General features: G+C 45.0%; 1 protein-coding gene and 1 gene segment (V, D, J or C); both read left to right on the plus strand.

Moving 5' to 3' along the window:
- Positions 1-25,251, plus strand: part of LOC133096931 (T cell receptor beta constant 1-like) — a 46,369-nt gene that overhangs the window by 5,518 nt on the left and 15,600 nt on the right. The window contains 1 exon segment of the C gene segment in view: positions 65-86. Within this exon segment, the coding sequence occupies positions 65-86 (22 nt within the window).
- LOC133096932 (anionic trypsin) lies at positions 21,406-24,747 on the plus strand. The gene is made up of 5 exons (XM_061198830.1): positions 21,406-21,445; positions 22,415-22,574; positions 23,550-23,803; positions 24,177-24,313; positions 24,595-24,747. Exons 1-5 carry the CDS (start codon positions 21,406-21,408, stop codon positions 24,745-24,747), a joined length of 744 nt encoding a protein of 247 aa, XP_061054813.1.

Raw genomic sequence — 25,251 nt, forward strand, 5'->3', positions numbered from 1 at the left:
CCAGCGGTTAACCCACAACCCTGCACAGCCACTTCCTCTCTGCACAGAAAGGTTGTCACAGCAGGAAGGTGGCTCGGCCTTCCTGGGCCCTGCCCCTACCAGGGGAAGCTACCGCCTGCAGAAGCTCGCAGAAGCCTTTCTCCACCCCCACCGGGGAGACATCTAGAGCTCCAGGGCCCCAGTCAGTAGGAGTCCATCCCCAAGTCACACAAAGGACAGCACCTGTGGGTGAGCTGTCACCATCCTCTTTTCCTTTCTTCTCTTCTGCTGTTTCAATAGGCTCCCTCCACCCAGGCCCTTTACAGAAGTCACCTGACATCATTCCAGCTCCCCTCACACCACCTGCTGCAGAGCGCATCTTTCTAGCTGACACACTTGGTCTTCAAGGACTCTCCCCAGGGCCCCCCAGGCTGTCCAGCCCATTGCATTTCCCTGTTCCCGTCCCCCCACCCTCTTCCAAAACAGCATTTGAGTGTCCTGTTCTACTCCATTTCCAAACAAACTGCCTTTCCAACTTCAGGTCTTGGCCCTTGGATTTCACTTCTTCAGGACTCAACACCTTATACGGAGTTATTTGATAACTGCATTTCATCACCTGTCCACCGAGATAACCTCCAGTTGCCCATCACGTTTCCTCCACTAGGTCAACCTGCAAACTCATGCTCTTCTCTGGATCTCATGACCGCTTCCCAGGTTCCCCAGGAGGTCTCTGGTCATTTCCTGAACACAACACGCCTTTTACGCATTGTAGTTTTGCAATAGTCTTAGTGAAGTAAGTTCTTGCTTGATGTAAATCTCCCCATTGTGTGTGATATAAGGGTTGATGAATTGAATGGAAGCTCTGTGAGGCGTGGACCTCTGTGCCTCTGTGGTCCATAGCTGTACTCCCAGTGCCTGGCATATAGCCAGAGTTCAATAAATATCAATGCAAGGACTCTATGATGCCTTCCAGAATTCTAATCAGAATATGTCCTCCTTATCTCTCTTTCCAGCCAAGAGCGCTTTTTATAAGCAGCTTAGATAACAAGGCTGACAGAGTAAAGTCTCTAAGAGATAAGCTTTTCACTTGGATGATGTTATTATTAAGCATAGATGCTGCCCATTTCTTCTCTAGACTTACCGATTTCAGTAAAAGCCTCACCATCCCAGGTTCAGGCACAGAATTTTCTAGTCTTCGAATCCACAGTCACCTCCAGCCCCAGAGAGGAGGCGTGGTGGCCACGGGTAGGAGGGGAGTTCTCCTGGGGAGAGGCCCTTCACATGAGCTGCTGGGGTCACTGGGCTTAGAGAAGGCATGTTGACCCTCTGCCACCAAACTGCTGCTGTGAAGACAGGAAAGAGCTTGTGACAAAGGGACACTGTGAAGGTAATCTTTTCCTAAGTATCTTTCAGTTTGGAATTTCTCTCCTTCATAACAAGTAAGAGAAAGGCCCAGAATCCTTTCCCTCCTGCCATGGCGTTATCTAGTCTATTTGTCTGCCAGAGCAAATAATATTTTAGCACCACCCTCCCCCCTCCCCTATACGACAATGTTATTTTCATTAACAGTCATGTAATAATCACTAAAAATCAGCATATTCTTTAGATTTAAAAAAATCAACAATTACAAAATAAGAATGTATTAATGCATTTCAATGTTAAAAATCTTACTCAGATTCAGTGAAATAGCTCGTGTATGAACCCAAACTTGTATTTATCAAACAAAAATCTTACACTTCACAGTAAATATTGTCTCACTGTTTAAAATTTTAAACATAAATAATCTTAAATTGCTTATAGAGTATGACAGAAGTGACAAGTTTGTTTCTTCATCTTGACAAACATTAGGCATATTTTAATTTAATGTTTAAATAGAGAAATATATAGTACTGAGGGGCTGGGGCAGAAACTGTGCCTGAAAGGAACATGAATGATCCCAAACTTCAAGGAACTTAACTCTTGAAACAGCCAGGGTGTGACTGGGGAAGCTGCGTAACTAGGAATTCTCCAAATCAACTTCTGTGGAGAAACAGTGCTTGTTAAGAGAGAAATTATATGCGTGCGCACACACATATACATATGTGTGTGTTTATACAAAATATACATATATAAACATGGAAATCGTTTATCGCTTAGACCAATGAAAGATTTTTTTGGAAGGAGTTGTTTTTCTTTTTTAATGAAGGAAAATTCTGGTTTTACCTCTATGCGCCAGGGAAGAATTTTAATCTTAGCCTAATGCCTTTCATTTAAACATGTTGATTACATTGCATATTTACAGATTTCACCGTCTTGTAAAAAAATAAAAAGGAAAACACATTCTAATAGAAATAAGAATGATGTATTGAGTTGAAACCCTTTGTATAAGTAAATAATGCAGTAAAACATGTTCAAAGGGTTTCCGTGTTGAGTAACTGGGTCAATATTCTTGTTTATAGCAAGGTTTTGGCTGTTGGATTAGACATTAGATCTTTATAGTAGTGTCAAATGTAAGGAATTTAATCTGAATCTTTATGCTTTTATGATTTTATATAATTGCAAAAAAATGTAGAAGCCATTGTATGATTATAATTGATTTGTGTTGTACACAGGCAATTTTTCAACAATTTATATGCCATTAGAAAATTTTAATAGATGAGGGAAGAGGAGTAACTACAAATAAAACTTTAGGACATACAATCCTCATAGTGGCGTCTGCATCTGACCCTTTTGTTTTGATGAGTGTTCCGAACATGCACCAAAATCACCCGGTGAGTTGTTTTTTGTTGTTACTATTATTGGGGTTGGTTTTTTTTGGTTTTGGGGGTTTTTTTGGTGATGACACTTAACATGAGATCTCTTTTAACAAATTTTTATGTGTATATAATTGTGTGTACAATTTGGTATTGCTGACTACAGGCACAAAGTTGTACAGCAGATTTCTAGAACTTAATTATCTTGCACAACTGAAAACGTGTACCTGTAGAACAGCAACTCCCCATTCCCTGCTCCCCGCAGCCCCTGTAAAGATGCTTCTTTCTGCTGCTCAGGGTCTGACATACTAAGTGAAATAAGCCAGTCACAGAAGGGCAAAGCAGGTAAGGGGTCATTTATCACCAAAGCTGTTTAGAATTTCTGGCGCATGGTGATAATAAAAGCAGAACAACTTGTAATTGGGATTTATTATTTTTTTACATCAGTATGTTTTACTTTATTTATATTTGGCAATTGTCCAAATAATGTCCTTTATAGCAAAAAGGGGGAAAGATTCTGGTCCATGGTCCAATCCAAAATTACGTCTTGTGCTTAGTTTTTATGTCCCTTTAGTCTTTAATCTGGAATGCTCCTCAGTCTGTCCTGTCTTTCGTAATCTTGACATTTTGAAGACTATAAGTCAATTACTTCATAGAAGATGGTACTTACTTTAAATTTTTATTTATTTATTTATTTATTTTTGGCTGTGTTGGGTCTTCGTTTCTGTGCGAGGGCTTTCTCTAGTTGCGGCAAGCGGGGGCCACTCTTCATCGCGGTGCGCGGGCCTCTCACTATCGCAGCCTTTCTTGTTGCGGAGCACAGGCTCCAGACGCGCAGGCTCAGTAATTGTGGCTCACGGGCCTAGTTGCTCCGCGGCATCTGGGATCTTCCCAGACCAGGGCTCGAACCCGTGTCCCCTGCATTGGCAGGCAGATTCTCAACCACTGCGCCACCAGGGAAGCCCCTATGGTACTTATTTTAATGTTGTGGTAAAGCATTGCATAAAAATAATTCGTACTTTCCATGTTTCTCTTGGTATAATATTTTCAAGTTTTTTATTAGGAAAATTTCTATCACAAAAGCAGAGAGAATAATGAGTCCTATTACCCAGATTCAATAATTAACATTTTGCTACCCTTCCTTCTTCTATTCCCGGCATTTTTAGTTGATGTATTTTGGTGCAATTTCCAGACATCATAATATTTTACTGCAGATTTTAGTAAGCTCTAAAATAATGACATTTTCTTATCTTAGCATAATATTACCTTACCTAACAAAATTATTTCTAATTCCTTAATACTACCAAAATTATATACACATTTCTCCTATTGTCACTGAGTCCAAGCCCACACTGCTCACCACACAACAGGCCAATAAATCAAGAGAAAAAGTGTTGGGGCAAAGAAAAGCGACTTTATTTGGAAAGCCAGCGGACCAAGAAGATGGGAAGAACCATCTTACCCAAGTTAAAACTCAGGCTCCTTTTATACTAAACGGGGAGCGGGTATTGCTCGTTGTTGCAGACTTCTCGGCGCTGGCCAGGCCCCAGCGGGGATGCGATAATGCTTTGCTCTTGCTGTTGTCCAAGTCCGCGTGGTCACAGTGTTCCTGTAAACCTCCAACAAGATAAATGTTATTCTCTGTTCTGCAACTGCAACTTTGTATCTCTATGTGAATGAACACTGTTATACTTTTAAAGGTCAAGCCTGGGAGGCAGAGCCTTGAGAATGGGCTATCATGTATATTTCAGGTTCTAGGCAACATTCTTTACAAAGGTGCAGAGTCAGCGTGACTAAGCACAGGCAACAGAGCACAAAGATGAGTGGTAAAGGAATAGATCCAATATGGAGTCAGGTTTGTTCTTCTCTGTTACAATACTCTGCAATGCAAGATGCCAACCTGGAGGCACAGATGTCCTCGGGATAGCTGGGAGCTATTAGCAGTCTGATAAAATATCCTAAATGCTAAAGCCAATCATTTCAAAAGCAAAGAGCAACATAACAGGAAGATAGCACTTGAATCAGAACACAAAGTCAGACATACTTCTTCTGACCACTTCTGGTTAAGAGATTCATCAGGAATTCAGGGGAAAGAAATTGATGGTTAGTGTCAGAATTTCCCTGGAGTTTGTAGCTTTTCCTTCCTAGCAGGTAAGCAGAGCCTGATGCATTTGTGTAAGGTGCCTGTTACAAAAGTATCATGCAGCTTAGAAAAAAAATCAATAGACATGATGTAGGATATTTAGTAATGAATGAAAGTTTAATATCCATGGAGGCTAAAGAAGGCATATTAAGTGTAGTTTTAGTTTTAGTTTTATAGATTAGATTTCATTGAAATTGTTTTCATTTCATTGAAAACAATTCCTGCAGAAATATTTTGGAAGGTCAATCTAAAAAGACAAAGACTTACATAAGGTTGCTGAGTAAACGAAGTCCTTCATCAGTGAAGATTTTAATGTAGTGTCTGAGACAAAATTAGTTTTCAGTAGATGATGGTAGTAGGGATAACAGTCAATTATCTTTTAATGGCTACATTTACTGAGACATGCATGGTTATAACCAATTTCTATGTATCAACTTGTTGCTTTCTTACCATAAGCCTGGGAGGTTGGTACTTTTATTAGTCCCATTTTACATATAAGGATGCTGAGGCCCAGAATTTGCCTGCAGCTACAAATAAGTCGAAGAACCAGGTTTGAAACCCAGGCAGTCTAGGTCCAAAGTCTGAAACCAATATACTCCTTATAATAATTACTGTTATTAAATAATATTGTATGAAAAACTAAACGTGCTGTGAAGGAAATATATGTTGAGAGAGAGAAACAGTAAAGGATTCCTAATCAGGAAAAAAAAAAAATCCCCACTTTGGAGATTGACTTTCGGAGACTCACAAGAGGACACACGGGACTCAGCATATGGTTGTGCTCACGGCTAAGATTATTACACAGACCTTGTAAGGATACTCAGCTAGAGCATAAGAGGAAGAAGACACAGGCGGGACTTCCCTGGTGGCACAGTGGTTAAGAATCCGCCTGGCAATGCAGGGGACATGGGTTCGAGCCCTGGTCTGGGAAGATCCCATGCCACGGAGCGACTAAGCCCGTGTGCCACAACTACTGAGCCTGTGCTCTAGAGACCACGAGCCACAACTACTGAGCCCACGTGCCTAGAGCCCGTGCTCCGCAACAAGAGAAGCCACTGCAATGAGAAGCCTGCGCACTGCAACGAAGAGTAGCCCCCGCTCGCCACAACTAGAGAAAGCCCGCGCACAGCAACGAAGACCCAAGGCAGCCAAAAATTAATTAATTAATTAATTAATTAATTTAAAGAAAAAAAAGAACGAAGACACAGGCAGAGTTTGGAGGAATCCATGTGAGACATCCATATGCCCTCTGCATCCCAGGAAGGTGCACACTTTCACCCCAGCAATGAAAATACAGCAACTCGTGTGCAATGTTTCTGCCCAGAGAAGCCTGTTAGAGACTCAGCATCCCAGATATTTTGGGAGGCTGGTATTATAGACTGAATTGTGTCTCCTGAAAATTGCTATGATGAAGTCCTAGCCCTCAGTACCTCAGAATGTGACTATATTTGGAGATAAGGTCTTTAAAGCGGTAATTCATGTTAAATGAGCTCATTGGGATGGGCCCTTTCCCAATATGACTGGTGTCCTTATAAGAAGAGAAAATTAGGACACAGACACACACACAGAGGGAAGACCATGTGAGGACAGGGGGAGAAGACAGTCACCTCTCTCATCCAAAGAGAGAGGCCTCATTAGAAACTAACCCTGCCAACACCTTGATCTTGAACTTCGAGCTTCTAGAATAGTGAGAAAATAAATTTCTGTTGTTTAAGTCACCCATTCTCTGGGACATTATTACGGCAGCCCTAGCAAACTAATACAGCTGATCACATAGGCACTGCCTGCCTGGCACATACCAAATTCCAGACTCAAAGAAACAAAGCAGTGTTCAGCATAAACTACATTGTTTGTGCAAGCACTCTAGGTGAAATGAACCACACTCACCAGTTACCAAACGGTGCAACACTCCCGAAATCCAAAGCAAGCAATGGGGCTTCCTTGCTTTCGCCCTCACATGCAGGGAGAAAAAGGGAGTTACTCCTAGAAGCTGTCCTGGAAGAATGAGAAAAACTTTCCCCAAAGGCCCTGCAACCTCTCATAGCATCTCATTGACCTGAATTATGTCTCATGTTCCTTCCTGAACCAATTACAGCCAGGTTAAGATGATTTTGATTGACTTAAGTGCATCCAGGTCTATTCCTAGAACAGGAAATAGAGTCAGATTTGCCTAACTTAATGGGCAGCATGGGAGAGAGATAGATAACTAACAAGGTCAAGAGGAACTATTGAAAGAAATATACTGCAATGCTTTGTGAGAGGTGCCACTGGATGAAGGGGTGAATTCTTTAAGAAAAGGCGGGAGACTTCCCTGGCGGTCCAGTGGTTAAGACTCCTTGCTTCCAGTGCAGGGGCACAGGTTCCATTCCTGCTCAGGGGAGTTCCGCATGCGGCACGGCCAAGAAAAAATAAATTAATTAAAAAAAAAGTAGAGGCAGGAATCACAGGTCAACCTGAGGTCAACATCCAGAAGAGAGAAAACACACCTTCACAGAATAACCTCAAATAAGAGAACACTTCATCAACAGACATGTACCTTCAGTGGGCCTTCAGGGTGTCTGGGAGTCCTACAGTCTCCCCGAAGTTTTTTATTTCTCGCAGCAAACATTGTCCAGACTCAGAAAATCAACTGCAAGAGAACGGAACAGGTATGAGCCTGTGAGTCGTTTCCAGTGCTACCTGGGTCCTTCCGCATTACAGCTGCCATCACGTCCACCGAGCCTCTGGCAGAGAGAGCGCTAATCCCAGCCCCAGTTCCTCTCCACACCTGTGCTGATCCGCAGTGTGCCTGCTTCTTCCAACATCTCTCGCCTCGCTTAGTTTTGGTTATGAAGCTAAACATACACCTACCTGCAGGTCCACAGCCAGCGCCCTGCAGTCTTTGAAGGGAGCTGTATTCAAGGACTCAGACCCCTGGCTGGTCATTTTCTCATAACATTTGCGTTCCTAGCCCTGAAACTGCATTCCTAGGTCTCTTTATCTGAGGCCTTGGGCTTTGGGTAGAGGGCTTTCTCAGGCCCCTTTTCCACAGCCCCCTCGTGGGAGGAGGTGGGGGAACCCTGGGACACTTCCCCACTCTGACTCAGCGCCCAGTACTTCTCCACTCCTCGCGCCCCCTTCACACCCTTCTCCCACACCCCAGCGTCCAAAACCCTGCCGGAGGCTTTTGTTCAGGGCTCTCTCAACAGTGAGAAGGCCGCCCACGTCTGTGCTGATCCCCGGACCCTGGGCAGCATGCCATTACATCAGGGAAATGGCTCAGGGAGTCTGTGGTTTCTTCGGTTTTAGACTCTTGCTTGTGCCATCACAGTAAGTAATTAGGCAATTTTCAGAAGAATTTAGGATTGCTAAAATAGAAAAAGATTTGGGGCTATTTTGGAAGAAAGTTTGGTGTATTTGACCAAGAGATTTTAATGTACTCAATGTTTCATGTCAAGAAAAATTGGATTATTCTATGCTTTTTACCAGGATACTACTTTGTAGGGTTTATTTTGTCTTTTGGGTTTTTTTTTTAATATCTTTATTAGAGTGTAATTGCTTTACAATGGTGTGTTAGTTTCTGCTGTATAACAAAGTGAATCAGCTACATGTATACGTATATCCCCATATCTCCTCCCTCTTGCATCTCCCTCCCACCCTCCCTATCCCACCCCTCTAGGTGGTCACAAAGCACCAAGCTGATCTCCCTGTGCTATGCGGCTGCTTCCCACTAGTAATCTGTTTTACATTTGGTAGTGTATATGTCCATGCCACTCTCTCACTTCGTCCCAGCTTACCCTTTCCCCTCCCTGTGTCCTCAAGTCCATTCTCTACATCTGCGTCTTTATTCCTGTGTAGGGTTTATTTTGAACCACTGTCTCTAGCATCTCCCATAGAGGTAGAGGCTATACACACACCATAGAAAAGGGTTACTGGAATATTGTTATCCCTAATATACCACATTTCCTCTATTATAAGGTAAATTGTTTTTCACAATTTTATTTTTCTAAAATATTGTCAAATCCTATATTCAATGTTCATTGCTAATGCAATAGAATTAACAACCACCTAAAAATAACAATTATGTTTTTAACAGTACATCTTTTAATAGATGGCATCTCAGAATCAAAGAAATAAGTTAGTTTTGCAAAAATTTCTTTCTAGAGGTTCCTCGTTTCCCTTAGGGTATTAGGCCTATAGTTCTCGGGCAACGGCAAACGTGAGGCAATCCCTAATAGTACCCATGTTAGCTTTTGAGCTTTGGTGTCACATAGACATGGATTTGAGTCCTGCCTCTGTCACTTAATCTCAGATTATGTGAACTTGTTTAGGTTATATAAGGTCTTCGTGTCTAATCTGTAAAATTTCTTAATCTGTAAACATGCCTAAGTCGCCTAATTCACAGACTGAAATAACTCATGTAAAGCACAGAGTAAGTGCTCAAAAACATTAGCTCAGTTTTTATGCAAGTGTTAAACTGTTTCAGGAAGTTACATGACAGAGGAAATCAATTGGATGATGAAAAAGGACCATAACACTGTTGTCAAATTTTACAGAGGGATGATCTGTCTCATAGTCCATAATGAGCTGAATTAGAATAGAAGAAACCGTATTACAAATAGCCATTGATGACCAAAATGAGGAGGAGATATGACAGACAAATAGAGATACCATGCATTTGAGTTGTGAATTAATTGTGAGAGACCTGAGAAGAAAAGAGGCAATAAAGATGAATTTCTGGGGACTTCCCTGATGGCACAGTGGTGAGGAATCCGCCTGCCAGTGCAGGGGACATGGGTTCGAGCCCTGGTCCGGGAAGATCCCACATGCCGTGGAGCAACTAAGCCCATGCGCCACAACTGCTGAGCCCGCGTGCCACAACTACTGAAGCCCGTGTGTCTAGAGCCCGTGCTCCGCAACAAGAGAAGCCACCGCAATAAGAAGACCACACACCGCAACAAAAAGTACCCCCCACTCGCCACAACTAGAGAAAGTCTGCGTGCCCTGCAACGAAGACCCAATGCAGCCAAAAATAAATTTAAAAATTAAAAAAAAAAGATGAATTTCTGAGCCTAGACAACAAGACGAGTGGGGTTACCATTTATTTTTTATTTTTATTTTTTAACTAATTTTTATTGGAGTATAGTTGCTTTACAATGTTATGTCAGTTTCTGCTGTGCAGCAAAGCAAATCAGTTATATGTATAAATACATCCCCTCTTTTTTGGACTTCTATCCCATTTAGGTCACCACAGAACATTGAGTAGAGTTCTCTGTGCTATACAGTAGCTTCTCATTAGTTATCTATTCTATACATAGTAGTGTGTGTATGTCAGTCCCAATCTCCCAATTCATCCCACCCCCCTCCCCCCCCCTTGGTGGCCATATGTTTGTTCTCTACATCTGTGTCTCTATTTCTGCTTTGCAAATAAGTTCATCTGTATCATTTTTCTAGATTCCACATATAAGCGATATTATACGATATTTGTTTTTCTCTTTCTGACTTAATTCACTCTGTATGACAGTCTCTAGGTCCATCCATGTCTCTGCGAATGGCACAATTTCATTCCTTTTTATGACTAATATTCCATTGTATATACATGTACCACTTATTAAGAGGAATGTATTCAGGAGTAGGAGCCAGTTTACTGGAGTAGGTATCAGGGAAGGAAAAATGAGTTCAATTTGGGACAACCAAAATAAAGACTCAGCAGACAGTCGATATTCTGAATTATGTTTCCCTAATATTCTAAAATTTTACCTTTAGGTATCTAAGGTCAATATTGCATACCTAGTCTTACTTTACGCCCAAGGAGTAGCACATACGTGATGCTCAGTAATGATGGATGGGGAGGTGGTGGATACGTGGTGGATAGACTGCAATTGCAGGCTGAGAGACTTGTGAATGAAGATCCAGCCTAAGTGAAGAGCCACACAGCTCCACTAGGGGGCAGACAAGTCTCCATATTCTGCAGAAACTCGACTGCCTATGACAGGAAGGGAAGAGAGAGCCAGTAGGGATGAGCTACACAGTGGTGACAAAAGATGAACTTGAATTTGATGTCTTAGTGCCTTTCCTCTGGGAAGAGGCGAGGCCATCGCCTAAAGATGTTGACTCTTCTGCTACTTCTCCTGGGATTAGGTATGGCCTTATACTGGGGGGAAGTTTGGGGTAAATGTGGATGTTGGGGAGAGGAGTAGGGTGTCCGAGGCCACCAGTCAGAGGATGGGGGAGATGTTGGATTAGAGGATCCTGACACAATAACAGTTGGCAGAACAAAACCAAAGTGCAGGCAGTGCTACAGGGTTCTTTGGGGGCCAAGGTGGTATTGGAGCAAATAGTAAAAGACCTTCCTGCCTGGGGACAAGCTTGTCGGCCCTCATGGGTTTTTCTGTCTCTCTGGAACTAGGCTCTGTGTTCGGTGCTCTCCTATCTCAAAAGCCAAGCAGGGACATCTGTGAATGCGGGACCTCCGTGATGATCCAGTGTTAGGTCGATAGCCAGCTCACCTTCATGTACTGGTACCGTCAGTTTCCAGGACAGAGCTTGGTGCTGATGGCAACTGTGAATCAGGGCTCTGAGGCCACTTATGAGAGTGGGCTTACCAAGGACAAGCTTCCCGTTCGCCGCCCACACCTGACGTTCTCAACTCTGACTGTGAGCAACGTGGGCCCCGAAGACAGCAGCTCTTATTTCTGCAGCGCTGGAGACACAGTGCTGGGCACAGATCAAAGGTCTCAGCAAGAACCCCTGCTCCCTCCTACCCGGCTCCATCCAGGTGAGCCTGAGAACCCTGGGAAGCAGGCTGGAGGGGGGGAAACCACAGCTCTTGGGCAGATGCAGCTGCCTGTGTCCTGGTGGGTGGGGATGGGTGTGAATGGGTAGGCTGGGATGGGGAGAGAATTGGTAGGATCCGCTGGAGGGCCCCATCCACAGACAGGAAGAGTTGCTACTGGAGGTTGAGGATAAAATGTCTTCCAGAGGAATGTTTAGAAATATTCAGTAAAGACAGTCAGATACAATTTACCTTCAAGTGGCACAGTCAAAAATACCCTTTAAGTATTTTATCTCAAGGCTATATTTAGCCTGTTCTCTATCGATATAGTTTAGAAGGCCCTTAGTCATCTTGATAGCATATTGGTCCATTACATAATGATGGCATTACGCTGATTGTTCTTGGTGAATGGAAATTATAAAGCACTCTAGATGCCTTGGTATGACATATGCATGCCAGACCAATGTAAATCTGCAAAAATTCAGGGACCTGCCAATTTGGTGAGCTTCTGAGTAGTCCAGAGGTGTGAGATATGTTGGAATGTCCTCCAAAATGAGGGGCAAGCTGCTGCATCTTAACATCATCTGCCGTGGAGAAAGAGCTGCAATGCTTCATGGGACTTTCTGGATTTCGGAGTTAACATATACTACAGTTAGGTGTGCTACTCTGGTCCATTTACTGTGTAATCTGTAAGGCTGGGCCAGTGCAAGACAGAGTTCTGTAGCAGAATGAGGCGATGATGTAAGCTTCCCAGCCACCTGGGCCATAGACCAAGTAGCTCAGTTATTCTTGAAGTGCCCATGGCAGATAGGGCTGCTCTGTAGAGCTCGTGGCATTCCCCAGTAAGAGAATCACAAGGCAGATGCAAAGAGTTTTGGTGTAAAGCCATACTGTCTTCTACCTGGCAACAACTATTCTTCCTTTGAAAAGCTGCTCCTGGCTCTTTACTAAATGCCTTATGGCATTCAGAACTGGGTGTTAGTTGATTTGCAAAACTGTAAAGTTGAACACACACAGAGTATTCGGTTATTCAGTGGAAAATGTATAATTAAGACAAGATTCAAGCATAGCTGGAAGGAGGCACAATGTGATTTCAAGAGCAAGTCCCGGTTTCATGGTCCACACTCCCATTCCACACCCACCTTACCCTCAATCCGTACTCAAGGTTTTGTGGGAATTCCCTATTTTCAGCTGAAAAACTATGGGGCTGTTTTCTGGGTAGGGTTGCATTTTATTCTGGAATGATCATTACAGTTTAACATAAGTATGGTTCTGAAAGGTAGTAGTAAAGGAAAATCTTCGCAAGGGCCAGAACTTCAGTCCTGAAGAATAGATCTAGCCTGTGTTCAACTTTCCCAGTATCATCTAGATTCTAGCCATTCATTCACATTTTTCCTCTTTTTGCTTCTCTGTGCTGTGTTAGGGGTAATTCCTTTAGACTCTCTGTCCTAGTTACTAATTCACACCTCAACTCCATTAAGCCATTTCACCTTTCAACTGACTTTTTTTTTTTCAATTGACTTTTTAATTTAAAATATATTTTCATTTCTAGGAAATCTACTTGGGTCTTTCTACAAATACGAGCAGTCATTTTTGAAGAATCTTGCTCATCATGTATTTTTCAGTTATTTTATTTCTTTAAGGATATCAAACTTATACTTGGAATTGTTATCTGTTCGTGCCAACATCTGATGACTTTATGCACCTGGTTTTCTTGTGGTTCCTGCTGCCTCTCAGGGTGGCTTATTTCCTTGTGCATTGTGTAATTTGATATTATAAAATTTATCTTTGGGAATTCCCTACATCCTGGAGTAAAGGTAGGCTTTCCAGGAAATATTTATTTTTGCCTCTGTCACGCAATTGGGATGCAACAGACCTGATGTTTTCCTTTATAATTCTCAGTGTCCATCTTCTTGGCCATACATACAGTGTCTATGCCAAACCCCAAAGGGCTGATTACTCAGTGGCCATGAATATTCAGAGGAAGCTGTTTTTAAGCCTCCACCCAAAGCCAAGACCAAGAAAAATAATAGTCCTTGTCAACTGCCTGTGGGGTTATTTTTTTTAGTTTGCCCTTTCACTAAGTGTGTAGCTTTTCCTGTATCCCGACTTTATGAAGAAGCGATTCCCATCACGCCCCTAGTGCTGTACAGGTTCCAGTGGGTCTTACCCGGTTTCTACACGTGCTGATTCTCTTGCTCACAGGGATCCACGTGTGCACCCACTTGATCAGATGGCTCAAAGGTGCTAGTTTACCTTCCTGTCCCCTGCTCCCTAGGAAATGGGCAAATTCACCTACAAATAAGCCGTGGGGTGTGAGCATCTTCCTATATAATGGCAAACTTTTCTCCTAAGGAGCAGTAAAACACTGTGGTTAGGGGCTTGATTTCTGTTCCCAGGCAGACCTGAGCTTAAAACTTGACTCCACAGCTTTATCACCAGGTGTGACCTTGACAAGTTACACAATTTCATAGACATATATATAATATTTTCATATATAAAATAAGGATAATAATGATGCCAAAAAAGAAAGGCGTGAGGATTTTTATAAGAATGAGATGAAGTCATCCATGTAAACCGCATCACACTGTGCCTGGTAGAGACAAAACACACAATTTAGTTACTAGTTAAATTTATTTCTCACTGTGATACGTGAATTTTTTTTTTTAAATACTTTTTTAAAAAAATTAATTTATTTATTTATTTTTGGCTGTGTTGGGTCTTAGTTTCTGTGCGAGGGCTTTCTCTAGTTGCGGCAAGTGGGGGCCACTCTTCATCACGGTGCGTGGGCCTCTCACTATCGCGGCCTCTCTTGTTGCGGAGCACAGGCTCCAGACGCGCAGGCTCAGTAATTGTGGCTCACGGGCCTAGTTGCTCCGCGGCATGTGGGATCTTCCCAGACCAGGGCTCGAACCCGTGTGCCCTGCATTGGCAGGCAGATTCTCAACCACTGCGCCACCAGGGAAGCCCGATACATGAAATTTTACCACTAACAATTCCACCCTCAAGGTCAGGTATTGCCCTCTCTGGGAAAATTTTATTTATTATTATAATTGTTTCTCTTTATTTTAGCTATTTTAATAACAAAATAAATGCATGTTTTTTTGTAAAATACACAGTTTATTAAACTGAGGAAAATTAAAATCACCCATTTAAATAAAATTAGATCATATGATATGTATTTTATCATTTATTCTCTTAAGCCAACAATATTTCATGTCAAAAATATACTTTACATTAACTTATAAGAATATTTCGGTGTATTGATGACCATCCTTTAAATATCAGTTTTTACAATTAAAATTAATAGCAAGGTAAATATCCATATGCTAGATGACAGGGTAATTTAATTTAAAAAGCAGTGGTTGTATGTGTCAATTTATTTCTGTTATAGACTCAGCAGGGAATGATGAAAGTCCTGCTTACCCCACCTTCACAGGGCTGGCATCTTCTTATTCAGGTTCTCAACTCAAATACTATCTCCCCAAAGACAGCTTTCCTGACCTTCTTACCTAATATAGCACTTGTGGACCCAGCCACCAGTTACTCACATTTATTATCACTTTATCCTATTTTAATAACATCTAATCACCATAGTCTGATGTAAATATACAGTTGATCCTTGAACAAGGTGCGGGTTAAGAGCACTAACCCTCTGCACAGTTGAAAATCCATGTATAACTTTATAGGTGGCCCTCTGTATCCGAAGTTCCACATCTGTGCATGCAACCAACCTCAGATCGTGTAATATTATAGTATTCATTGGAAAAAAAAAATCCATGTATAAGCAGACCAGTGCATTTCAAACCCCATGTTGTTCAAAGGTCAACTGTATGCATTATATACACATTTTATATGTATATATACATATATATGTATATGTACATTTTTAATTTACTGTCTGCCTCTCATAGCTATACCTCCTTACATATGTGTGGACACGAACACACATAAATACACATAGATGCCATGAAAGCAAGGACCTTTTGTGTCTTCTTCATTGCTGTTTCCATAAGCTTAGAGAAATTACAGGAACATCACAGGAATTCAGTAAATATTTACTTAGTGTTATGGACTGAACTGTGTTCCTCCAAAATTCATATGCTGCAGTCCTAACCCCCAGTCCCTCAGAATGTAACTGTATTTGGAGATAGGATCTTTAAAGAAATGATTTAAATGAGGCCATTAGAGTGGACCTTAATCCAATCTGGCTGGTGTCCTTATCAGAAAAGATTAGGACATAAAAGGAGAGACACCAGGGATGTGCCCACAGAGGAAAGGCTACATGAGAACACAGTTAGAAGAAGGTCATCTGCAAGCCAAGGAGAGAGAGGCCTCAGTAGAAAACAACCCTGTTGACACTGTCGACGAAAATAATCAATAAACAATCTGTAATAGGAATAGAAACAAGTTTTATTTGAGCCAAACTGAGGACTATAGCCCAGAAGACAGCCTCTCAGATAACTCTGAGGAACTGCTCCAGAGAAGCATGGTTTTCAACCCAGTTTTATATGTTGTCAGAACAAAGAACATTAAACAAGTCAGGGATACATTCCTTCAAGGTTTAAAAAAAAACAGATCAACACGTACAGTGAGTCAGTATGTCCTTGGTCCCTGAGAACGAGTCTTATCATCGAAGGACTATCAGCACTGGTGTCCCAGGAAAAGAGGCATTTTAGTTTTTAACATAGACATTTTTACTTCCAGTCAATGTGCCCTTTTCTTTAATAATTAAAGCAGATGTACAGTGTATGTCTGATAGGCCACAAACAGGCTGTTTTAGTTAGCATAAAATTCAAATTAACTCATGTATAAGCCAGAATGACTTCTCCATACCTCAATATGTGAAAGTTTCTTTTATGAACACCTTGATCGTGGACTTGTAGCTCCCAGAACTGTGAGAAAATAGATTTCTGTGGTATTTTGTTATGGCAGCCCTAGCAAACTAATACATTGAGTAAATAAATATGATTCAGCAGAAAAGAGAAAAATTTGCCAAGCCATGTGGACTTCCCTGGAGAAAAAACTCTACAAAAAGCATTTGAGTTCAGGCAATGTAAGGCCATTAAAAAAGAACTAGATTGTTCTAACAGGGAGGGAACAGAGGCTTTCACCTTTCTGCTTGAGTAGAATGGTGGCCCAAAAACGTGCGCCAGCCCCCTCTGCTCCGCCCCACCCCCAGGCTGGGAAAGGGAACAGATATGATGGGTTCTAGAGAGGCAAGCCCAGAACCTGCTCAGACACAGTGGGCCTGAACTTGGACGGTCCTCAGTTTGGAGCTGTGTTGGTTCCTGTGTGGACTGAACACTCAGTTCTGAGACTTGGGAGCCTTTTGAAGATCCTCCTGGACAGGTCAGCCTATAGGAAGTGGGCTGACCAGTTGGCTGCCTTCCAAATGGACAACAGAGTCTAGAGTTTTTAAAAGCTAAATGAGTGGAGGGAGCTCAGTTGACTGGGCTTACCACTGAACTTGACTTGTGGGGCTCAATCTGGATCGAATATGATTTAGAAAAGTAAATACACCTGTCATTTATTCAACTCTGAGTATCATGGTACAAGTCATGGCTGCTACAATCACAGCCACGTGGGTATTCCTCCCAGACTCCTTACTGGCTTTCCTCTGAGTACTCTTCAGTAGACTCTGGAGTCACTTAAGCAGCATTAATAAGCCCAGGGATGAGACAAGGAATGACTGAAATGTGAACAAAAAGACCATTATAGTATAGGAACCAATCTATCTTTAGATAAAAAGCTTCAATTGCTAGAGACTCCCCCATTCGCCCCTCTATATCAGCCTGAAGACTAGATAAAATATGCAAGTAGACGTACCCATCTTCCTTGCTTCAAGGTGGGGAGCAGGAGGGGGGTGGGGAGGAGGAACAGACTACTCCATTTGGCCAACCAGCCAATGACCAGTCTGTGTCTCTAGCCTCTGTCTCACCCTTCAGTGTTTTTGGATCACACAGACCACCCCTTCACTATCCAGATTCAGTGATTCCCAGGCTGCGACATTCAAGAAAATAGTTCTTAGTGGATAAAGAGAAATTGCACAATGGCCAAAATATGTAGTTTAGAAAAAATAATGGAGGCGGGAAGGAGTTGGGAGGTTGGAGGAAAGACAGCAGAGAATTTGACAATCTGGTTGGAGGTGGTAAAGGACCCTGGGGGCCAAGGAGGAGTTGACTAAGAGCTGAGGAGAAATACCTGAGCTGGGGGGCTGGGAGAGGGAAGTATTTTTTAAAAAGAAACTAACGATTTGGAATCTGACAAAAATCTACTTTTCAGACCAATAGGAGATCTGAAAGACTCCACTATGTAACAACATGACGGGAATGACCTTAGCTTCCATAGGGAAAGGTTCTGGTGTCATTTATGGATTCCTTAGCTGGGTGACCCTGGAGAAGTCACTTAACCTCTTAGCTTTAGGTTTTTCATTGGTAAAAAGGAGAAAATGGTATCTGTTGCCCAACTCATGAGGCTGTGTGAGGGTCAAATAAGGGGAAGGGAAGCCAAACGTTCTGTGGTAGAATTTACAGGCTCTGGAGTTGGGCTGCCATGCTTAAATCCCATCTCTACAGCTTACTGGCTGTGTGACCTTGAGAAAGTTACTTCACCTCTATAAAGCTCATCTTGTCACCTATAAAATGGCAACCCCATAGGTGGTTGTGATAATAAAGTGAAAAAGGTCCATGAAAGACTCACACACATTTGGTGTAGTAAAGCACACAGAAATGATCCACCATTACCATAATGAAAAGCCAGTGGCTTGATGTGCCAAGAGCTAAAAATCAACCAAGAGAATGTCTTTTTTTTTAAATTAATTAATTAATTTATTTTTGGCTGCGTTGGGTATTCGTTCCTGTGCGCAGGCTTTCTCTAGTTGCGGCGGGGGGGGGGGCTACTCTTCGTTGCGGTGGGCGGGCTTCTCATTGCGGTGGCTTATCTTGTTGTGGAGCATGGGCTCTAGGCACGTGGGCCTCAGTAGTTGTGGCTTACGGGCTCTAGAGCGCAGGCTCAGTAGTTGTGGCGCACGAGCTTAGTTGCCCTGAGGCATGTAGGATCTTCCCGGACCAGGGCTCGGACCCGTGTCCCCTGCATTGGCAGGCGGATTCTTAAACACTGCACCACCAAGGAAGTCCTAGGAGAACGTCTTAGAGAAATAGACAAAGGAATCCAAAATTCAGAATGGAGAGTGCCAAGTGCTGCAGAGACTTATTCAAATTGAATTTGAGCAAATGTGGACCGGAATCCAACCTACACATCTGAGCCTAGAGTAGGAGGTAATGGTTTCCACCTATATCTATCTTCTCTGCCTGTAAGGTGACTCCTGATACTTTGACCAAAACTCACCTCATACTGTATTGTGGGTGTGATAGTTGATTCTAAGGGGGAGCGCAAAACATCAGGAGAAGGCTAGTCTTAAGGCTTTAGACACGGAAAAGCACAAGCAGTTGGGGGTTCCCTTTCAGACAGAGTCAGAGCCACAAAGCACCAATTCAAAAACTTTCTCCCTTTTCCCAGGATAATTTCCTATCTTCTACCAAAGATCACCTCCCCGTACCTGTCCAGGGCATACTGGTATCTACAGCAAGAGTCTCTCCTTATCCTCTAAGGCAAGGCTTCCTATGAAGACCCCACAACATGGGGACAAAACAAAATAGTATATTTCATGATATTTATGAAAAAGCCTCTATTATGGAGGCTCCACAACCTGAGCGAGCTACCTGTGCCTTCGACGTAGCCCAGAGGGGCCCAAGGCCATGGCAAGATAGGGCTGTGAGGCCAGGTGCCAGGTGGAAGATTAATTCAAGCTTCTCTTTCTGCCAGGGAGGCAAGCATCAGGAGGGATCCAGAGGTAGTTTGTCCCTTGACTTGACCCCTTAGCTGCCATCTGCAGTGATTCCCATGCTTCACAGTACTTTCCCCGTCTTCCAGTAGCCTTGAGGCCAGCTCTGCCAGTTTTAGATCTGTATTCTCGGACAAGACAGAACCTTTCTGATTCTCAGTCTCATCCTCTGTAAATGGAAATAATCTTGTTTTGCACACCTCGTGATTAAAACATTTATGAAAACTGAAACTTGAAACTCAACACAAATGAAAATCAGCATACCACTGCTACTTGTATGTGTGAAAGCTCTTTCATTTAAAAGCTGTCAGGCACTGTACAAATATAGCAGTATTTCTGCCTAGATATGAGCCCATCAGGTATTAGAGGGTGTGCATTGAGGATGGGGAGAGCTCTGAGCACTGGGTGTCCTGTCCTGGAGAAGCTGGCTTCCAGCCGTGCCAGGCACTGAATCAGAAGACACCCTGTGGGTCCCTCTCCACCCACAAGCCCCACCTGCATCTTCCCCAATTAATTCCGTTTCCATTTACTCTATCCCTCCAGCCTACTTCCTGGCTCACCACCAGACTTCTGAGCTTTTCTGACTTTGTTCACCATTTCCAGAACATTCACTCATATTTACCTTTCTGAGAATTCGTATGTGAACTCTGCCCACTCTTGCCTGTCAGGAACCGTGAGCTCAGAAGAGCTGAGAAGGAGAAGCCTCTTCATGGGAAGGCTCCTCGACCTGGTTCACGTCATTAGACTCAAGCACAGACACCAGTTACATCTCTACCCCTCTGGCCAGGTTGTGCCTCAGTAAATTACAGAGCTGTGTCTTGATGGCTATGGCAGGTTGCAAATTGAGATCATTTCTGGCAAGATTCACTCTGCACTGAGCCCAGCAAAATAGTCCCACTGCATCAAAAATAGAAAATTCCGGAATTCCCCCACCTTCAATGTTGTTTTCAATCGCCCAATACTCAACCTTTATCATGTGCCAATTTCTCCACCTACTGCTGTTTCCCTGATCAGGACCCAAATTTACCATTGTTCAAACTTTTTCTAATATCTGATCTGGAGCATATAATTCTAGCTCAGGCTAGCAAGCTCCTAGGAGGTGGTGGCAATCATCACCGTCAGGGCAGATTCCCATGGTGACCAGGAGGCTGCTTAAAGAGAACCCATGGCAGCATGGGCGATGAGAAAGACCAGTGTCTTGATAGTGAGGAAGAGGAGCAATGTGGTAGTGGTCTTCCGTGCCCCCCAATGTATCAGGTAAATACCTACTTACCCCTTGGACCCTCCTCCTTCCAAATGTCCCCCTTTCCACAAGGCTTGGTAGGAAGGAAGCCAGCTTGAAAGCCCAGACTCACAAGAAACTCTGCCTCTCCCATCTCATCACCTCTTGATGTTGGGATCCTGGTTCCCCAAGGCTTTGGATCTGACCTTCCTACCCAGTGGTTTAGACTTGAGAAGGGTCTTCATGTTTACAAGTATGACTTAGTCAAGACTTCTTTCCTCTCGTGGGACCAGGATACTGAGCAGCCAAGTTTGCTACAAATATCAGCCCTTCCTTCAAGTAAGTCGAGTAAAGCTCCACGAGGTCAGAGGATTCTCAGGGGCCCAGGTCACTCTCCCTCCTCCTAAGCCTCATCTCCTCAGCTTAAGAAGGCCCAGCTGTGATATGTGGGGTCTCAGCTTTCCCTGTTTCCCTCATCCCAGAGCCCTCCTCGGAATCAGCTTGTCTTCCTCCCTGTCCTCAGAAGCTGTTTCCTTATCACCCATAAGCCATGAATCCACAGAGTGGCCAAACAGTAGAACTGATGCAAGACTCCAGGAAAAGGAAAGCTGCAGGTGTGTTTGTACGGGGTTGGGGGGTGGTGACCCTCCACCCTCACCTACACACCCCCTCCCTCTCCTCGGGAAGTATAAAGGCTCTCCATCAGCCACTCAGCTACACTTCTCCACCATGAATCCACTGCTGATTCTTGCCTTTGTGGGAGCTGCTGGTGAGTCCCATGCGTTGCTTTGGGCCCCATTTGCCCCTGTCCTGGCAGAGATACATGCTCCACCATTCCTGCTACCTTTCCTGTTCTCCCTGTGTGCTGAGATCCTACCTTCACTGTCCAGCACCCCTCCTTCCCACTCTGGGGCTCTCTTTAAGCCTCATCCTCTCACCTTCTGCCAGACTCCACTCCCATCTCCCTCATCCATCAATTTTGGGGCTTTGCTGGGAGAGGCGAGAAAGGGAGACCAGGTGGGGACGGTTTGTGAAATGAGCCAGGACTTGAGGCTCTAGGATAGCTCCACGGTAGCTGTTCCTAACCTCGGATGCACCTGGGGAGGTGGAAAGATGACTCATTCCAGTCCTATTAATTGGCCTGGGGTGTGGCCCATGCATTAACTTTTTAAGCTTCCCAGGTAGTTTGTAGATGCCCGGATGTAAAGCCACAGCTGCAAATCACTGTTCTATTGGCCAATAACCGTAACTTTGTCCTCTGCAGTGGGTCCCCGGCCTCACTGCGCAGATGTGAGCTAGGGGAGGAGCTGGGTATAGCTGGCTTCGCAGTCAGACCTTCCTACTTAGGCCATCCCATCGTGACAAGCTGGGGCTGAAACTGCAGTGGGGAGTAGACTGGTGATGAGTAAGAGAGTGAAAGAAGCATTCAGTGGGTGAGAGGACCCCATTCAGACCCTATCGCATGGAATGCACTGTGAGGGGGGTTTCTTGTACTTGCTCTGGCCCCAGTGGAGGTCTGGGCCCGAGCCCCTGCAGGGTCCCTAGCTCTGTGCCCTGCAGGCACACAAAGCAACTCGGGAGAACTGCCTCCTGTGAGACAAGCCGGGGATGCTCCCTAGCGGCCTCTCTCTCATCACTGTGCTCCTTCAGAAATCCCAATCAGCAAGGTCCAGCCCCAGGGCTCTGGGCTCCACCCCCAACCCTCCTGTTGAATTGGCTTCTCCCTTCCTGTCTCAAGTTGCTTTTCCCATGGACGATGATGACAAGATCATAGGGGGCTATACCTGTGCGGAGAATTCCGTCCCCTACCAGGTGTCCCTGAACTCTGGCTACCACTTCTGCGGGGGCTCCCTCATCAGTGACCAATGGGTGGTGTCCGCGGCTCACTGCTACAAGTCGTAAGTGCTGGGCCCCTGACTGCAAAGCCCACCGCCCAGGGCCCTCTGGAAGAGCTGGGGTCTGTGTGGGGGGTTGCTGAAGTCGGGAACGATGATGGGGAAGAGAAGAAGTTGACAATGGCAGCGGACTCACAGGAGCTGCGGGTAAAGAGGGGCACCTGATAGGAAGCCGCTGACACCCCAAATCAATAGATCAAACAGCAAGGGCTGCGGGTCATAAAAGCAGGGACGGACCATTTTGCGGTAGGAATGGCCAGCAAGAAAAGCAGGCGAGGACCTCACACAAGTAACCTTTGCCAGTTGGCTACACGTTAAAACCACCTGAGATATGTTAAAAAAAAAAACAAAAACAATAAAAACAAATGCCTAGTTCCTATTTGACTCAGAATTTTTAGGAAGAGAGTCTGAGTATTGGGGAGTTTTTAACTGCCTCTGGCAGTTCTCCTCTCTGGGCAGAGCTGAGAATCACTGCCAAGACCAAGGGTTTGCAAACCTGAGTGCGCGTAAGAATCACCCAGAGGGCCTGTTAAAACACAGATGGCTGGGTCCCACCCCCAGCGTTTCTGATGCAGCAGGTCTGGGGTGGGAACTGAGAATGAGTTCCCAGGTGAGGCCGATACTGCACTTTGAGAAGCGTTGGATTAGATCATACGGGACGACGGCACTTAGCAGAGCGAGAACGGAGGGAGTAGAAGTCACCGCGTGTAGTTCGCAAGGTTGCAGAGGATGAAGGATGCCCGAGGAACTCGAAGTGGCTCGGTTGCACCCACAGCACTGAATGCATGAGAGGCATGGGAAGGGCGGCTGGAAAAGCAAATGGAGGAGCATCCCCAGCGGGACCCCTTCACGGCATCCCTGACCCACTGCCCCTCTACTGCCCTGTGACATTCCCACACCACCACCTGCGAGCAGGGAAAACCCTGGGGGACGCAGGGGTGTGGACAAAAGGCCTTTACTGTGCTTCTCCCGCAATAGCCGCATCCAGGTGAGGCTGGGAGAACACAACATCGACGTCCTGGAGGGCCGTGAGCAGTTCATCGACGCGGCCAAGATCATCCGCCACCCCAACTACAACAGCCGGACTCTGAACAATGACATCTTGTTGATCAGACTCTCCTCGCCTGCAGTCATTGATGCCCGGGTGTCCACCTTAGCTCTGCCCAGCGCCTGCGCACCCGCCGGCACCCAGTGCCTCATCTCCGGCTGGGGCAACACCCTGAGCTCTGGAGGTGAGTGGGACCCTCACGACTTCACCATCCAACCTACCCACATTGCCCAGAACTGAGCATCCCCTGAGCTGGGACCCCTTTGCTTCCAGTCTGCAAATTCACATCAAGTGCCTACTACACGAAGGGCTCTCTGCTGGGTACCAGAGAGACGCAAAGTGTCAAGGAGTTGAGCCCGAGAATCAAAAGCCAGGACAGATGTAGCCCTTGCTATTAGCACCTCTAGGGAGGGGTCTGCAGTGAGCTTTCTGGGAGTTGAAACCCATCATTCCTTGGAGGCCTCTCCTGGCCACCCTCAGGGTTCAGCACTGGATTGCCATCCCGTCCTGGCCTGACCCACATTTTCCTTTCCTTGATCTCTTCCTGCTCCTCAAAGTCAACTACCCCGAGCTGCTACAGTGCCTGGACACCCCACTGCTGAGTCAGGCCGAGTGTGAAGCCTCGTACCCTGGACAGATCACTGACAACATGGTCTGCGCCGGCTTCCTCGAGGGAGGCAATGATTCCTGCCAGGTGACTTGACCCTTTCAATCTGAGACCCCTGCCCAGACACACAGGCCTCCTGGGAATGGGATTTGAATGCCCAGGGCTGTGGGGCTGGTAGAGGAGGTCCCTGGACGGTGGTCCCGTGGAGAGACCAGGGAGGCTAGTGTGTGTGGCATCTCTTCAGACTGTGGAGAGATGTGGAGCCACAGAACCGACAGGAACGGGGTCTTGTAAGGTTCAGACTGTGCGTGGCTCTGGGTCCCCTTTCTTCTCTCTTTATAAACCTTGTCCCACTGCTTCCTCCCCAGGGTGACTCTGGCGGCCCTGTGGCCTGCAACGGAGAGCTCCAGGGCATTGTTTCCTGGGGCTCTGGCTGTGCCCAGAAGGGCAAGCCTGGGGTCTACACCAAGGTCTGCAATTATGTGAACTGGATTCAGCAGACAATTGCTGCCAACAGCTAAAGCCCCCGCCCCTCTGCCATCATTATGCTAATAAAGTGACTCTGCTCTAACTGCCCAGGTCTGTACCTGCTCCCTCCGGCCCCTTCACTCTGGGAAACATCTCCTCCCATCTGAGGTCAGACAGGGCTCTACCCCTTACAGATGAGCAGAGTGCCCCACTTCCCAAAATGTCTTCCATGGCACACTGGTATAGCAGCACGTGAAGAGAAGGAATCCAGAAAATAATAATCAGGGGGAGGTTTTCTAGAGGAAAATTCATTTCAGAAAGGCTGCGTTGGCCTTGGTACTTCTCTGGGTCTTGAGCGCAGTGCTGATGTGTGCACACGTAGGCATGGTCTGTAAGATCCCATACTTCCTCTCACTGGTACCCGCACCTAGGGAAGCACCTGTACCAATCACCTTGGCCTCTTCTGAGTCCCCTCCGAGCCCCAGCTTGTGTTCTCTCCTGGCAGCAGGAGACCCCATTGGCCCCTATTTCCCAACGACCATCTCATGTGTCTGAGG

Source organism: Eubalaena glacialis, chromosome 8, assembly GCF_028564815.1.
Source record: "Eubalaena glacialis isolate mEubGla1 chromosome 8, mEubGla1.1.hap2.+ XY, whole genome shotgun sequence".
Taxonomy (NCBI): domain Eukaryota; kingdom Metazoa; phylum Chordata; class Mammalia; order Artiodactyla; family Balaenidae; genus Eubalaena; species Eubalaena glacialis.

Excerpts from the sequence above, each read along its gene's own strand:
- LOC133096932 (XM_061198830.1), top strand. The coding sequence starts at position 21,406 with ATGAATCCACTGCTGATTCTTGCCTTTGTGGGAGCTGCTG. Across the intron at positions 21,446-22,414 it reads TGCCTTTGTGGGAGCTGCTG|TTGCTTTTCCCATGGACGAT; the intron begins GTGAGTCCCATG and ends TCCTGTCTCAAG. Across the intron at positions 24,314-24,594 it reads GAGGCAATGATTCCTGCCAG|GGTGACTCTGGCGGCCCTGT; the intron begins GTGACTTGACCC and ends CTTCCTCCCCAG.